At 46.9% G+C, this 17,542-nt stretch overlaps 1 protein-coding gene across 4 annotated transcripts in view; it reads left to right on the top strand.

Moving 5' to 3' along the window:
- Nucleotides 1-17,542, top strand: part of LOC103643333 (uncharacterized) — a 69,006-nt gene that overhangs the window by 10,233 nt on the left and 41,231 nt on the right. For 2 of the 4 annotated variants that reach the window (XM_008666491.4, XM_008666493.4), the window contains exons 5-6: nt 12,681-13,053; nt 13,135-13,278. In XM_008666491.4, the coding sequence (XP_008664713.1) occupies nt 12,681-13,053; nt 13,135-13,278 (517 nt within the window). The remainder of the gene's footprint in view (nt 1-12,680; nt 13,054-13,134; nt 13,279-17,542) is intronic. The other 2 variants (XM_020546709.3, XM_008666492.3) reach the window with 1 other exon arrangement.

Raw genomic sequence — 17,542 nt, forward strand, 5'->3', positions numbered from 1 at the left:
AACACAGAAACACCCCCCGTCCCAGACTGGAGACAGTGAACAAAGTGAATAAGGACTCTATTGCACAGCCCCACAACAGTCCAAGCCTTGATATTTTGCAGTATGGAGAGACCCCAGATCTTCAGGGATGTATCTCAACTCGAGCACATGGGTGGAGTACAGCAGAGAGAGGATCTTGTTCAGTTTCTCAAACCAAACTCTGAAGTTAACTGAAACAGGACTGCTGCTCCATTCCACTCATTACTGTTTAAGCCCTTGGATCTCACATATCCCCCTAACAACAGACCAGACTTACTTGACCAAAATTACTCTCCAAACCAAGCCCTATCACTTTGGTATAACACCCCAGGGCTAAAAACTTATTGCACAAAAACTATGATGCCCTAAAGTAGAGAAAAACCAACACTGACAGCTCAATCTCAATTGACTGAAACAACCCATACCGAACTGACATTGAGTTGTGTAACATAATTTTCTCCAATTCCTTCCCAGTAACAAGCCCAACTCTTTATATAAAAATTGTTCACCTTATAACAATCTCCAACATTGCTATGTACTTCTTAATCTAGAACCTGATGGAATGGTCGCAAGAGTGCCCCAAACTGGGTACCAAACACTGAACTTTAAGTTTCAGTTAACTGAATAAAATTCAGTCATTAGCGTCATGACGGTCTCGCTCCCGCCCTCTGACCTTCCCCCTCCCGACGCCTCGTTTCCCCCCTCCACTGGCCTCTCGCCGGCTCTTATTCCAAGACCGGCGACCACTCCTCTTCCTTCCCCGGCGTCGGAGGTTTATCCCCTTGGTGTTCAACATGGTGGAAGATCGAAGGAGCAGCGCTGGCGGGAGGACGACGGAGTTTGTGCCTCCTCTGCTGTGTCACTAGTCCAGGGAGACGTGGTTAGGAAATCCTACAAGGAGGCCCTGGTTTCATCCAAGCCGGCCGCTTCCAGGGTTGATGATGGATGGGTGAGGGTGGTTCGTCGTCGTTCGAGCACCTTGAAGCCCCACCCCAGACCAGTCCCGGTGGATTTGCGCGGGAAATGTTTCAACTGTTTCTCGTCTGAGCATCGCGCGGCGGAGTGCCGAAATCATGTGCGGTGTTTTTTCTGCCGGCTGCCGCGGCACCGTGTGGGCGTGTGCCCGCGCCGGCGGACGACCCCTTCCATCCCCGGACGCAATTTGGTGTGGCGGCCTGTGGCTAAGAAATCTTTAGATGTATTAGGTTACGGTCTGGATATGGCTGGCGGTCAGGTGGCTGGGTCTGGTCCTGCTGCTGGTGAAGGCGCGAAGAAGAGAACTCGTCGTGGTCAGAGGAAGTCGGGCACTGGGGGCCGGTTGGCTCCTTCGCCTGCCATCGACCTGGCTAGGCCGGAGTGCTTTGTCGGGCGTTGTGGAAGAATCGATCGGGCTGAGGAGGAGCTCCGTCGGGCTTTGATTGTCAATGTTGTCGGACAGAAGATTCTGGCTGTGCCGCGGAGGTGCGTGATGCGATCGCCTCGAGGTTTTGCCTTGAAGTAGGGTCGCTCCGCCTACGTCGTGCTGCGCCAAATTCTTTCCTCGTCTTCTTCCCCTCAATTGCCTTGGCTGATCGGGTGGTCTCCGGGGGGCAATCCCTTCATGCCCCTTCGCTCAGGTTGCATATTTGAAGGTGGTCTCGTCAGGCTTTCGCTGTTGTAAGTGGTCGGCCGCTGGTGCCCATTGGCGTTGAGCTACGTGGAATTCCTGCGCATCTCTGGGGGATTGAGTCTGCGGAGGCTGTGCTTGGTGCTTACTGTTTGATTCATGGACTGTTACCCGACTCAGTCGCGGAGGAAGACATGTCTGTTCTCAGAGGGCCTGTTTGGTTGCCTGCATGGCTGAGCCTGGCTTGTATCTAGTGAGCCTGGCTCTGACTGGACACATGCAACTTCTTGTGTTTGGTTGTCTGCATGCGATCAGTCTGGTTTATGAGAGATGTTGTTTGGTTGCCGATATGAATATTTGTTGTATGAGTTAAAAATGTTATTAAATAAATGAAAATTGTATTAGTAGACAGTAATTATATGTTAAAATTATTTAATAGACGCTAACTACATGTTAATAAACACTAATTATATACTAATCTTAATCACGTAATTTTTTTATTTAAAATATACATAGCATGTGTGGTCTAGTTTCGTTCGTAAAAATATCAGAAACACAGATATGAAATCGGTTCGGTAATTAAATCTTTTAATTACAAGATATAACAAAAAAACCAACAAAACCAACATCTCGCTGTTGGAAGTGGTCGGCCGCTGGTGCCCATTGGCGTTGAGCTACGTGGAATTCCTGCGCATCTCTGGGGGATTGAGTCTGCGGAGGCTGTGCTTGGTGCTTACTGTTTGATTCATGGACTGTTACCCGACTCAGTCGCGGAGGAAGACATGTCTGTTCTCAGAGGGCCTGTTTGGTTGCCTGCATGGCTGAGCCTGGCTTGTATCTAGTGAGCTTGGCTCTGACTGGTCTGACTGGACACATGCAACTTCTTGTGTTTGGTTGTCTGCATGCGATCAGTCTGGTTTATGAGAGATGTTGTTTGGTTGCCGGTATGAATATTTGTTGTATGAGTTAAAAATGTTATTAAATAAATGAAAATTGTATTAGTAGACAGTAATTATATGTTAAAATTATTTAATAGACGCTAACTACATGTTAATAAACACTAATTATATACTAATCTTAATCACGTAAATTTTTTATTTAAAATATACATAGCATGTGTGGTCTAGTTTCGTTCGTGAAAATATCAGAAACACAGATATGAAATCGGTTCGGTAATTAAATCTTTTAATTACAAGATATAACAAAAAAACCAACAAAACCAACATCTCGATTTGCGTGCTGGAGTAAACAGTCGGCTCAGTCAAGCCTGGCCGAGCGCGTGCAACCGCGCCGGGCCTGACTCGCGGTGTTTTGAGGTTCGTGCTGGCCTGTCTCTTGCAATACAGCGAACCAAACAAACACTGCATTTTGTATATGCAGATACAATTGCATCCACAGGGAAGGGAACCAAACACATGGAGAATGAAGGTCTGGTGCCGGTCACCTGAGCTGCTCCCGGCAGTAGTGGATCTCCATGTTGAAGAGCCGGTTGTCTTTGGAGAGGATGGGAGTTGGACTCCTCGCACGTTGGCGTTCCCTGTTTCGGTGGTGGTTCTTCGTTCGGATGGGGATTCAGATTCTGGTGAGGATTTTCCTTCGCCACCCCCTTCGGGCTTTGCCGATGAAGACAATGATCATGAACATTATGAGCGACGGCCAAGGCGGCCGGTGCGCCCTGCGCCTTCTGCTCGGGTTCCAATTCATTTACGACTGGGGCAACGCAGTCGTTCTGGACAGGTGAATGACAGTCTCAGGGCTATTTAGGCTGTTGACCCGGATATGGTGGAGGTGGGATCAGTGGATGCCCCGGCTCTCTCGGTAGCTCCGGTTGAGGAGCTGGAGGCGCCCGGTCACCCTCCAGGGTTGGCGTTGGATCTGACAGAAGATTTGGGTGGTTCGACGCAGGATGTCATCTCACCGGTTAGGCCATGCTTGGAGGTTCCTTTGGAGGTGGTCCATGTGAATGATTTGGAGGTGGATGTCTCAGCTGGGCAGCATGGATTCGGGTGCTCCCATTTGGTGGTTGATGGTAGTTCCGTTATTGGCTCTGTCAGGGCGAGAAGGCTTGGGTCTTGTCAGTCTTCCAGGGCTGATAGATGGAAATCTAAGCCACCTGTGTTTAAAGTTTATTCCAGAAGAAGATTATCTCAGGCTCAGATTGTTCAAGAAGACCTTTTGTTGCAATATGTGGTGGAAATGATTCCACCTTTGGAAGAGTTCAAGTCTGCGGTCACTAAGCCTTCTGATGGCCTGTTACCACCACCTCCCCCCCGAAGTACCAAAAGAAGAAAAAAAGCAATGCCAAGTGATTTTCGACCAAGGAGGAGTAGGAGAGTGGCTAAATTCCCCCGGAGTTTGGTTCAATTTCGGCTGCTCAAGTGTGTAGGCGTCTGGGTTTTTGTGATGATAATGAGAATATTTCTCTCCAGGATGCCAGCAATTATGCAAAATTATTTGATACTAGGCTTTCGAGTGCACACATCGCTGCTTTGGCGACTTTGTTTGGTTGGGAGGTGCCTCAAGTGGGGATGGACTGATTGGTGGTGCCTGGGGCAGCGATGGCAGTAGTTTTTTTTGCTGTTTCCAATGGAGAATAGCTGTTTTCTTATTTGGAATGTGAGGGGGCTCAATGATCGTGCCAAGAGAGATTCGGTCAAAACCCTGGTTCTTGATGTCAAGCCTTCTATTGTTTGTCTACATGAGACCAAATTGTGTTCTATCTCGGACTTTGATATTCTGTCTATTCTTGGGTCTGGTTTCAGTAATTTTGTTTCTAGTCTAGCCCAGGGGACTAGAGGAGGTGTGTTAATTGCTTGGCATGACGGGTCTTTGGTCTCTGTGGCTTCGGTCGTGAAGAATTTCTCTGTCTCTGTCCAATTTCAGGAAGAGTCTGGTTCTTGCTGGTGGTTCACATGTGTGTATGGACCTCATCAGGATAATTTTAAACATGAGTTTATTCATGAATTGAGAGCGGTTCGTGATGATTATGTGGGGCCATGGTTTTTATGTGGAGATTTTAACATGATTCTCCGGGAGGAAGATAAGAATAATTCCAACATAAACAGGACTATGATGCGTATCTTCAGAGGGCTTGTCAATTCTTTAGAGCTAAAAGAGATTCCTTTGATCGGTAGAAGATTCACTTGGTCAAATCAGAGGGAAGAGCCTACTCTTGTGAAATTGGACCATGTTTTCTGCACTGCGGACTGGGAGGATTATTTTCCAGATTGTTCTCTTCACAGTAATGCTACTACTGTTTCGGATCGCTGTCCCCTAACTCTTAGAGTTAGAGAGGGGGTTTGGGGAAGAGAAGATTTCACTTCGAGAGTTTTTGGCCTAAGTTCCCTGGTTTTTTGGAGGTGGTGTCTGCCTTGTGGAATCTACCTTTGTAGGATTCTTGCCCCTTGGAGAGGCCATCTCTGAAGTTTAAAAGATTAGCCAAGTGTTTGCAATCCTGGGGGCATAAAGAGGTGGGTAATGTCAATATCTAGTTGGGTCTTGCTCGTGAGGTGTTGCATAGACTGGAAATGGCGCAAGATATCAGATCTTTGTCCAGGGAGGAGTTTTGGTTATGGAGACAGCTGAAACAACATTGTCTGGTGCTTGCGTCTTTGCAAAGGACGGTTGCACGTCTAAGGTCCCGAATTCAATTTCTGAAAGGAGATGCCAATACTCAATTCTTTCACCGCCAGGCTTGTTACCGTAAAAAGAGGAAGTTCATTTCAAAACTTGAGGAGGATGGAAGGGTGTATACAAATCATGACGACATTCAGGTGGTACTAGACGGTTTCTTTACCAACCTTATAGGCACTGATTTTCCAAGGAGTGTTACTATTGATTTATTGGGTTGCCATAGGACTGCAGCGGATCTCAGTGAGCTGGATAGCCCTTTCTTGGAGAAGGAAGTAAGGGATACTATTGCTGACCTGCCTTCTGATAAAGCTCCTGGGCCTGATGGGTTTATGGGGAGGTTTTACAAGACCTGCTGGAACATTATTAAGGAGGATCTGTTGGCTGCCCTGATTTTTCTGCACCAAGGAAATGCCCATAAACTTGGATTGTTGAATTCAGCCTATCTTATTCTTCTCCCTAAGAGGTTCGATGCTATGTCAGCCTATTAGTCTTATCCACAGTTTTGCTAAGCTGGTCACCAAGCTTCTGGCCAACAGGTTGGGTCCTCGTCTTCATGAGTTGGTGGCAGCCAATCAGAGCGCTTTTGTGAGAGGGAGATCAATTCATGATAATTTTATGCTGGTGCAGCAGCCTATTTAGTCTCTACACAAGAGGAAGGTTGCGAGGCTATTCTTAAAATTGGATATCTCCAGGGCGTTTGATTCAGTGTCATGGGCCTTCATTATTGAAATTCTTATTCATCTTGGCTTTGGTCCAATTTGGCGTAATCTTATTTCCTCACTAATGTTCACGTCTTCTACGCAAGTACTTAATGGTTCGCCTGGAGATCGTATCGCTCATCGGAGAGGTCTTCGGCAGGGTGATCCTCTATCTCCTATGCTGTTTGTGATGGTTATGGATGTGCTTAACAGTCTGTTCAGAGCAGCTGAAAGCAGGGGGCTGTTACAAAGTTTAGAGGAAGCTGGGGTTCGTAATAGGCTTTCGATCTACGCTGATGATGTAGTGTTTTTTTGTTAAACCTATGGTTGAACACCTGAATTGTGTTAGATTGATTTTGGATTGCTTTGGTGAAGCAACGGGGTTGGTAACAAATTTGCGCAAAAGTTTTGCTATACCAATTAGGTGTGATGGGCTGTATTTGCAATGCAGCTCGGGATCCTTTCCGTGCAGCTATCTGGGGCTGCCTATCTCTGATAAGAAGCTAAAAAAAAGGGAGTTTATGGTATGGGTTGATAAGATTGCTGACCGGCTCCCCAACTGGAAGGCTCGTTTGCTCAGTCTGGCTGGCAGGACAGCGTTAGTGAGACACGTGCTTTCGGCAATTCCTGTTTATATCCTTATGGCCATGAGTGTTCCCAAATGGGTGATCAAATCCATTGATAAAATCCGGAGGGGGTTTCTTTGGAAAGGAAGGAAGAAGGTCAATGGTGGAAGCTGTCTTGTTCCATGGGAGATAGTTACAAGGCCTCTGAAATATGGCGGCCTTGGAGTTTCTAACTTACAATACAAAAGTTGGGCTTTACAGGTGAAATGGTTATGGCTGCAAAAAACTGATTCGTCCAGACCATGACATGGAATGAATCTTCCTATTCAGCAGCAAGTCAGACAATTTTTCAATCTTTCGGTCTTAACTATGGTCGGAAATGGGACCAACACTCTTTTTTGGGTAGATAAATGGTTGAATGGGAAGGCTATCTTTGATATTGCTCCAGATGTTGTCTGTGTGATGGACAGTAGAGTCAGCTCTACTAGGACGGTTGCTCAGGCTATGGATAATTGGCGATGGGTAAGGGATATTGGGAGTCATCTTTCTCTGGTTGGGCTGCAGCAGTATTTGAAGTTATGGGATGTGATTGGAGAGGTGACACTTTCACAGGAGGCGGACAAGCTAGTTTGGATGCACACGGCTTCTGGGCAGTTCTCCTCAAGGTCATGTTATAATGCCTTCTTCTTGGGGTCCATCTCCTTTGAGCCTTGGAAAAGATTGTGGAAGACTCGGGCTCCCCCTTAATGCAAGTTTTTCCTTTGGTTGGCTATAAGGAATAAATGTTGGACTGCGGACAGGCTCTAAAGGAGAGGTTTGCAATACCCGGTGTGTTGCCCCCTATGTGATCAGGAAGCAGGAAACAATTCAGCATATCCTCTGCACCTGCAGTTTTTCTAGGGATTTTTGGCATCTCATTTTGTCGTCCATCGGGCTTGGCAACCTCACTCCGATTGTTGCTGAACAGTCATTTGCTGAGTGGTGGGGGAAGGTTTCTAAAAAAGTGCATAAGTGCAAAAGGAATGGCTTCAATAGTGTAATTATTCTTGGGGCTTGATGCTTATGGCTCACTCGTAATAAGGCTGTTTTTGATGGAGTGAGCCCATCCATTAGAGCGATTAAGAGGTTGTTTTTAGATGAATTGATCAGTTAGAATAAGGCAGGAGCGAAGCATTTAGACAGTTTGGGGATTATTGTCACCTTAAATAGGGTCTAGTTGGGCCTGTCAGGCTTCCCCTCCCCTGTGGTTTCACCTTGCTGGGGTGCTGGAGAGGAGGCTTGAGGGTTTGGTCTTCGTTTGCCTTTTCTTTTCTGCCCTCAGGGTGTTGTATTTCGGTCCATTTTGGACCTTTGCTCTCTCAATATAATGATGCGCAGCTCTCCTGCGCGTTCGAGAAAAAAAATAAAATAAAATTCAGTCACAATCACTCTGACAGGGAATGTTTGGGGTGCAATTTACTCCCAGTTCTGTGTAACACCAGGTCTCCCTTGCTTCATAAAACTTGTTCCTCTATACTTAGTCTCTATCTCTACTATATGGTTCTCAGTCTAAAACCTAATAGAATGGTCACACTAGTGCTCTAAACAGGGCACCGATCACTGAAATTCAGTTATCTGTTAACTGAACAAAAGTCCAGTCAGTGCAAACTGACAGTCCATTTTTGGGTAGCTTTAACTCCACTTTTGTGTGTGATTAAGCCCAACTCACTTAAAGGAATTTGTTCACTATAACATGGTCTTGAATTCCTCTACATAAACCATGGTCCAAAACTGCATAGAACAGGCAGCACACAGCCCCAAAACTTCACTAAAAACATTGATTTCAGATTCAGATACTATTCCCAATCTGAAAAATTCAGAAGTCTGACAGCCCCTCTTTGGTCACCTTTTTCTTCTAGTTCCAAATACTTCTAAGGCCAAGTGGCTTAATCAAATTGGTGCTCCACATGTTGCTCTACAAGTTTGGTACAATGATCTTTAGCTAGAACCCCATGGATTCCAAGCCACCAAAGCCCAAAGTTGGCATTACACACACAAATTCAGACTTTAGTTTTTCACTAAGTCTGAAAATCCAGAATTAAACACTACACTTTTGGACCACTCTTTCTACCAGTTCCAAATTGATTCAGGGGTATGAACCTTACTCAAACTTATACACCAACATGTGGTTTTTCACTTTTATACATAAACTTTAACCCATAGCTGCATGGATCAGCCACCAACAGGCTTTCAAAGTTGCTTCAGAATATAAAATCTTCAGTTTCAGATTTTGCAGTCTGAATTCATATTCTGACATTCCCACTTTGGACCAGTTTTACACCTAGTTTTATATAGTTTTAGGGCTACCACATTTCATAAACATTGTTCTCCTATAGTTACTCTACAGGTTTGTTATAGCAACTGTTTTCAAAGTGTTACAGGGATCCAAAAACAAATAAACAAAACTGTTTTAGGTTGATTTCAAACTGACCCAAATCTGAACTTTTGCAAATTACTTCAAATTCTCCCACACCATTTGGAGAGCTCCAAATATGAAAATTGTTCACTTTTCCAAGCTCCACAACTTTGACGTATGGACTTTTAGCAAAACATAGCTAGATCTTAAAATCCACTTTTGGGCTAGTTTAGAGTTGAAATTGGACTTGATCTGCTTCAAGTGTTTCATCAATTTATTGCATCCTACTAAAAACAAGGTCACCCTTAAGCTGAAACCCAACTTTGGTGTATAGAGCTCATGTCCAAATTGTCAATGGTTTAAAAGTTGTTTGCTTGTACTAGATTTCAAACAAGGCCTATGAACTTCTCTTGTTCTCTTCGAAACGACACAACCTCACCCTTTTGCAAATTTGTTACCCTAATTAATGCATTCTAGGTGTATCAAGCAAGTTAATGCAAGTGCATATGATGACATGCCAAGGTTTTAGTTCTCGTAACACTAGAGGTGTTACATGCGCGAGCAAAAGCGACAGCGTGGGTGAGTTGTGCCGTGCCTCGTTGGTCTCTTTAGTGGTGCGGGAGTCCGCGAGTTGGATATCAGCGGCGATGGTGGCGTAGGCGACAAGGTCGTTGAGGTCGACAGTGGCGCCGGAGGGAGGATCGTTGGGTGGGGTCACCATGGAGCAGTAGCACATATTCGTCGAAAACAACATGACGAGAGATGAGTATGTGGTGGGTGGCGAGGTCAAGACATCGATACCCCTTGCGGTCAGGGGAGTAACCGAGGAAGAGGCAATGAGTGGAGTGAGGAGATAACTTATGGGGAGCGGTGGCAGAAGTGTTGTGATAACAGGCATAACCGAACACTCGAAGATGGTCATTGGAGGGGGCTGTGCCATATAGGGTGAAGTGGGGTGTGGGATGACTCACCGCCTTCGAGGGTAGGCGGTTGAGGAGATGTGTAGCAGTGTTCAGGGCCTCTGCCCAGTAGTTGGCAGGGAGAGACGTCTGGAAGAGGAGGCAACAGATCATGTTGGTGGTGGTGCGAATGATGCGTTCGACCAGACCGTTTTGGGAAGAGGTGTAAAGGTACGAGAGAGACGCAACTGAACGTCGTGGGAGAGGAAGAAGGAGCGAGAGGTGTTGTTGTCGAACTCGCGACCGTTATCACATTGAAGGGCACGAATCGAGCGACAGAACTGGGTGGAGACCCAGGCGAAGAAGTGGGTGAGGGTGGCGAACGTGTCAGACTTTAGCCGAAGGGGAAAAGTCCAAAGAAAGTGAGAAAAATCATCCAAAATCACCAAGTAGTATTTATATCCAGAAAGACTGAGTACAAGAGAAGTCCAGAGATCACAATAAACTAGATCGAAGGCCTACTCAGCTCTAGAAGAAGTAGTAAATGGGAGACGAGTATGTCGGCCTAGCTGACAAGCATGACAGAGGCCCTCAAAATGTCCCCTACTACATGAAATATCTAAACTATTGGTGAGCTTGGTCATGACGTTGGGTCCTAGATGGCCGAGACGACGATGCCAAGTGGTGGAGGAGGTGGTGGAGATTAGGACGGGAGGGGAGGATGCGCCGGTGGAGAAAGGTCAGAGTGTGTAGAGGAACCCCGAGCTATCACACTGGGCGAGGGGGTCCTGGTGGTCAGATCCTTCATAGAGAAACCAAAAGGGTCAAACTCAATGGAACAAGAATTGTCGGTGGTGAAACGAGGATCAGAAAGAAGATCGAGGAGGGATGGGAGGAATGGGGGGTGAGGAGCGGGATAACGTGCCCGCGGTGGAGGTGGTGTGGTAGGACGCACCGGAATCGACCACCCAGTCGGAGGGAGGTGGTGTCATCGCCATGGTGCTGAAAGTGGAGGCGAGGGAGGTTGGATCCCATCCTCAAGCCAGCGGGGTTCAAGGTGTCGGGTGGGGATCCCCGGAGGCGGGAGATGGGGCGGAGCCGGAGTCGTCGGGGGCACGCCTAGGGAGGCGCTGTCAGGAGGGCCGACGTAGGAGGACGGGAGGCACTCAAGGCTTGGCCCGACCACATGGCGATGGTCCCGGTCCAGGGGTTGTAGAATTACGGCCATGCCTGGCCGCCACCCCGGCCGGAAGAACCACCTTGGGTGGAGCCGCTACTCCCACGGCCACCCTTTCGGGGACGACCTCCATCGGTGGTGGTGGCCGGATGAGGGGCTGCAGGGACGGCGGGGGTAGTGCGGGTAGGAGCCTCAGTCGACGGAGGGTGAGGTGCTTGGCCCTTCGAAGGTGCATGGCGACCGGGAGGAGGACTGTAGAGGGCAGGGGCGGGAGCGGGTGCCTCAGTATCCATGGTAAGCTCCTCAAGGAGAAGCTCGTTGCGCACGACATGGAAGGTGGGGAAGGGCATAGTCCTCTTGACGAGAGCCTTCAGGTGGCCCTAGCGGGGGTTGAGGCCACGTAGAAGGTTCGTCACTAAGGTACGATCGGCGATGGGCTTGTCGAGGTCGCGGAGAGAGTCCGCCATGCCCTTCATCTGGCGGTAGCTTCTCCCACAGAGAGATCCCCTTGAGAGAACTGGTGGAACTGGGTGTTGAGGTGGAGCGCTCGAGCCTCCCGGTTCCCGAGGAACTGCCCCTCAAGAGCGAGCCATGCCCGACGAGCGGTGTCCGCCTAGTCGCGGATGATGTCCTGTAGCTCAACGGTGATAGTGCTGTTGAGCCACGAGAGGACCACAATGGAGACAGCGGGGTGACGTGGTCGGGTGGGGCGTATCGCTGAAGCGTGAGAACCACCTGAGCCCGCCAACGAGAGTAGTGGGAGGACGTCGTGTCCAACACAACGGATACAAGGGACCGAATGTTGTGAATCTCGACGGCCTGAGCATGGAGGGCGGCGATGGTGTCGTCGTCGAGTCCGGAGGCGTGGGGAGCCTCGGGAGCGACCGAGGGATCCTCATGGGTGACTGGTGGGCGACCGAGGAGGTGGCGCTGCGCGGTGGCCATCTGGGCGATCAACGTGGCACCCATGGCACATTCTTGCTCCAAGGCGAGAGACACGACATGTTCGCGCTCCTGGGAGGCAGGGACGGTCGCCTGGATGGTGGCGATGGCCACGACGAGCGCGGAGGAAGCGGATGGAGGAGCGAGGACTCGACGGTGTCGACCCACGCAGGAGCGACGAGAGTGGGGTGGTGGACGAGGAATCCTGGCGGGGAAGATCGGGTGTGCTGTTGTTGCGCAGAGGAGGCACCGGGAAGCCTGATCGCGATGGGGAGGAGACTGGCCGCCGAGAAGGGTTCCATGGTGGGGAGGATGCCGATGGGGAAGGTGCTGCCCGCGGCGGCGGCGTGTTGGCCAGCGGCGCCCGCGTCGGTGAAGTGGTGGCTCAGGGATAGACGACGGAGAACAAGGGATTCCTCAGGAATCTCCAGCCTTGGTGAAATCCGCGATGCCACCTCCATATCTGGTCCAGGAGCTTTGTTTGATGGCAAGGATAATATAGCTTTCCAAACTTCCTCCTTAGAGAAGGGGCTGTCTTAACGTTTACTGCAAGGTTACAATACATATAATAGGATTGCCAAAAGATTTATGCAGGCTCTTAAGTTGCATATCAAAAATTACTTTGGATTACTAGGAGATATTGTCATATTGATACTAGAACTGTCCACGCATCAAAGTTTCTTAATTTATTGATTTTTTTTGTCTTACTAATAAACCTCTTCTTTTTGGGATTGTAAATGTGGCAGTTTTAGAAAGTTTGTAACATTATTGGAACAAGAGGTGACAAGTTGTGTTGCTGAAATATTATCAGAAAAAGTGCATGCTTCTGAAATGGTAGGCACTGAAGGTTCTGAATTAGATATATCAACTATTATTGCTGACTTATTTGACCAAAAAGGTGGGCATCTTAGTCCTGAAGCATTGAAGCATTACTTATCTGCTGGGGAGAAGCTCTACAAAATGTCCAGCAAGATTTACAAAGAAATCTGTTATTTCGAGGCATCCATAAAAAGGCCTTTTTTTAATGTCAAGACACTTGATGATGATCAGCTTGAAAACTGGCACCAGTATCTTGACTTTGTTGAGAAGAATGGGGATTTTGACTGGGTATTTTTTTTGGTAATTTTTAATGCAGTAGGCTACCTTCATATATTCTATTTGAGAATCTGATTACTTCATGTCATTGCCTTTCATTTGCAGGCTGTAAAACTTTATGAGAGGTGTTTGATCCCTTGCGCTAATTATTCGGAATTTTGGATCCGCTATTCAGAGTATGTTGACGCTAAAGGTGGCCGAGAAATTGCAAACCATGCTCTGGGTCGAGCATCATCATGTTTTGCGAAGGTATCACTTGGTAACATATTTGACATTTTACACCTTCCCATAGTTTTGAAATTGTGTAAGGACCCTATGTCCTTGTGTGTTATGTGCATGGTTGGATGTGGATCTAAGGACGAAGGGTACAATACCTGCTCTCATCTTACTGCTGGCATGGGCAACAGAGCTCCTCCGTGTGGCAGTCGCTTGGAGGCATGGTTAAGGAGGGAGAGACCAGATAACTTCTTTATATATACAAAAATCTCTTAGCAATATTTGAATATATATGATAACTTATACAATTCACAACCCTTTTGTTGCCAAAATTAATCATTTGTGTTGTGAAAATATGCATGTTGCGTTAGGTTTGTTGTCATACAAGAAGGGTTCTGAGTCCAGAACTATGCATAGGTGATAGGCTAGGGGTAGCACCAATTAAAAAAAGGCTTGTTCACACTGGTTGAGATGGTTTGGACATGTCCAACAGAGACCTCTAGAGGCACCGGTGCGTAATGGGATCCTAAGGCGCTATAACAATGAGAAGAGATGCAGGGAGAGTCTAATGTTGACATGGGAAGTGACAATAAAAGAAGGCTTGAAAGGATAGAATATACCCAAAGATTTAGCTTTGAAGATTAGTACATGGAAAACAACTATCCATATGCCTAAATCTTGACTTGTGGTTCCGTGTTTCTGTTTTTTTCCTTCTGTCTTCTGTTATGGTTCCTTTTTATATAATAAAATTGTGCTGTAGGGGTTTCCCCTATAGCCTTTTCCCTTAAAAAAAACTCTAGCGTATCCCAACTTACTTGGGATAAAAGGCCTTTTTGTTGTTGTATAGAAACAGTCATAAGAACTGTTGGAACCAGGGATTTATTGCTCAGAATTGAAAGATTACAGAGGAAGGGTTGGGGGAGAATTATCACTCAGCCGCCTATGGCTCGGTAATTTCTTCTCTGCCTTACATCCTGCATAGAGGCCTCTATTTATAGGCTGGACAGATCTACTTCACCCCTAAGTAATCCCCCTAAAACAAATCCTAACATCCCAAATATGATCCTAACTGAATAGGAAACTATCTCAACATAACAGGAAACAATCTGAACAAACTAGGAAACTATCCCTGTTTTTTTTCTTTCTTCCTGCTACTGTAGCTCGCACTGCTCACGTGGTGACCAGATCTGGTGCCACCTGAACCTCCCCTTGTGCCGGCTGGGCCCTCCTAGGCTTGGCCCTGTGCTAACGCATGCACAACAAGAACTGTGACTTTTGATCACTAATTTCTAATGTAATATATCTCTATAGTACCGTGATACTACTTTTCAAGTCCAATGTACTCCCTCAGTTCCGTTATACAGGGCATGTTCGCATTTTTGCTTTTGGCCATATTACTAGGCAGGTTAAAGTATTGAGGAGGCAGGTAATTGCTCAAGACAGCTGAAGCCTCATGCATGCATGGGGGCCTAGCACCGAAGTGCTCGATGCTCTCAGAACAAGTTGATTTGGTGGAAGAGTTAGGGAAGAGTTTACAAACACAGGCTGAGTACTGCGCAAGAAACATACTGTCTCCACTAGAACAGTGGTCCAGGCTCTTGAAGGATGGCATTGGATCAGTGACATCTTGACACCTCTTTCCTGGGCTGGGATCCAACAGTTTTTGCTGTTATGGGATGCTGTAAGAAGAGTAGTGTTAACACAGGAGGCTGATACACATATCTGACTGCATACTTCTTCTGGTCAATTCTCCTCCAAGTCTTGTTACAAGGCCTTTTTTATGGGATCCATTACTTTTGAACCTTGGAAGAGGCTGTGGAAATCTTGGGCTCCTCCAAAGTGTAAGTTTTTCTTGTGGCTGGCTATTCGGAATAAATGTTGGACATCTGATAGATTGGAAAGGAGAGGTCTGGACCACCCAGAGTCTTGCCTTTTATGTGATCAATCACAGGAAACCATCCAGCATCTTTTGTGTACCTGTGTCTTTGCAAGACATTTTTGGCATTCCGTTCTTTTGGCCTTGGGTGTTGGTAATCTCTCTCCGTCTGGAGATGAGACCTCCTTTGCCGATTGGTGGCGAAAATCAAGTAAGAAGATTCATAAAAGCAAGAGAAAGGGTATGAACAACATCATCATTCTGGGGGCCTGGTGTTTATGGATCCACCGCAACAAGGCAGTCTTCAATGGGGAGACCCCTTCGCTGAGCTCTATCAGATGCGTCTTTCTTGATGAGATGGGATGTTGGATTACGACTGGAGCTAAACATCTTCAGAGTTTCGACATTGAGATCACGCGTAACTTACACAGGGCCTAATTTGTTGGGGGAGGATGTAGTGTGTGAGTGGGTGTTTTGTTGGGCCTGTTCAGGGCTTTGTACCTTGGTCCATTTTGGACCTTTTCTTCTCTAATTAAATGATGCGCAGTTCTCCTGCGCTTTCGAAAAAAGTACTGCGCAAGAAACGGAATGATGGACAGACTTCATGGCCAGTGGTGCAGATAATTACACAAGTTATTGATGGACCGACAGATGTCTTGGTCTCTGTAAATACCTTTGTAAAATGCGACGGAGGGAGTACTAATTAAATTTCATGTTAACACATGAATTCACTAACTCTTTGTACTGACCATAACAGCTTCTCAATCAAATATTTGCTAGTGTGTTGATATAATTGCCATTTGAATCTGAGTGCTGAACACCTTCAGTTTTAATATGTAAAACAATATTGATTGTCAAAGTTTAGATATTTTGACATAATGCAGCTGAAAACATAGTTATTTGTGACTGAGGGGAGTATGTAAGATACTAAATAACTGATCGTAGGATACCAATTATTTGTTTTGTGTAAAAAAACTTGACCTGCGGGGGTAAGACTGCCCCCACGACATTATATTAAGAAGACCTTCTCACTCAGGTCGAGAAAACCTTTGAACCCCTGCTCCACCGATACAAGGTGGCATCAGAACCGGACCTTATACCAGTGATTTGGCATGGGACAAACGAGGGGATTTTTTTAACCACAACTTGAAAATTCGCTCCCACGGGGAGTTAAACCTAGAACTTAAGGAGTGCTACTTAGACCACCTAACCAACTCGGATAGAGGCCCTTTCGCTTGTTTTATGTAAACATATATAGATTCTGGATAAGATAAAAGGCCTCACAATCCTCAGCAAATCCTGCTACAGTTCCATAGGAGCTCGCAGCCCAATTCTCTTAAAATAGTGTATTGCACTTACCTCACCACACAAGAAATCTGTAGGGGTATTAATGGTTTCTGGTGTTTGATCACAAAGTGGGCATGCTGTGGAGCTTGGCAATTCCTTCTCTGACAACCTATTTAGGGTCTGTTTGGATCCATGGTGTTAAAATTTAGCACTATACTTTTAGCTAGACTTTAGCACTTAGAGATCTAAACAACAGTGCTAAAAGTGAAGTACTAAACTTTAGCACCCATTAGCAGTTTAGCTCCTCCATGGTGTGTTAAAGTGAGCTAAAGTGGTCTAGAGTGAGGAAAAGACATCTCCTACCCTCCTAACGCCTCTCTCTCGCCCCACCCCACATTAATTAGTGGTATGGATGTCTTTCTATATACATGTGCATGTGCTAAACTTTAGCACATGTATCCAAACTGTGGGAAACCCTAACCCTATCTTAGGGATGAGTGTTGTATTAATAGACTTGAATTAAGTGGGTCTAGCTCATTACACAGGGGTGACAGAGTAATTTCACAGGGAGAACCCCAAACCCTAAACGTGATTCTGACACCGCTTGCAGTTGCTACTCTATCCTGTACAGATGTTGAGACTGGATCGAAAGTCTAAGAATACACTCGACGGTAACCCCTTTGTGGAGATGTCGGCGAACTGCAGCGTGGTGGGGACGCTGAGAACCCAAACGTCACTGGCAGCGACACGCTCGCAGACGAAGTGTAGGTCGATCTCCACGTGCTTCGTGCACTGATGCTGCATAAGATTGGTGGAGAGGTAGACCGTGCTGACGTTGTCGCATTAGACGAGGGTGGCGCGCTGACGTGGGCTGTGGAGCAGCTAGCGTAGCCAGGAGGCCTCTGCCACACCGTTGGCCACGACGCGGTACACGGTCTCTCCGCTGGAGCGAGAGACGACGGGCTATCGCTTGGCGGCCTAGGAGACGAGGTTGGCGTCCAGGAACATGGCATAACCGGATGTGAACTGGCGCGTGTCAGGGCAGCCAGCCCAGTCAGCGTTGGTGTAGACGACGAGCTTTGACGTCGGGGATGGTCGGAGTAAGAGTCTGTAGTCGAGGGAGCCGTGGAGGTA

Source organism: Zea mays, chromosome 1 (genome assembly GCF_902167145.1).
Source record: "Zea mays cultivar B73 chromosome 1, Zm-B73-REFERENCE-NAM-5.0, whole genome shotgun sequence".
Taxonomy (NCBI): Eukaryota; Viridiplantae; Streptophyta; class Magnoliopsida; order Poales; family Poaceae; genus Zea; species Zea mays.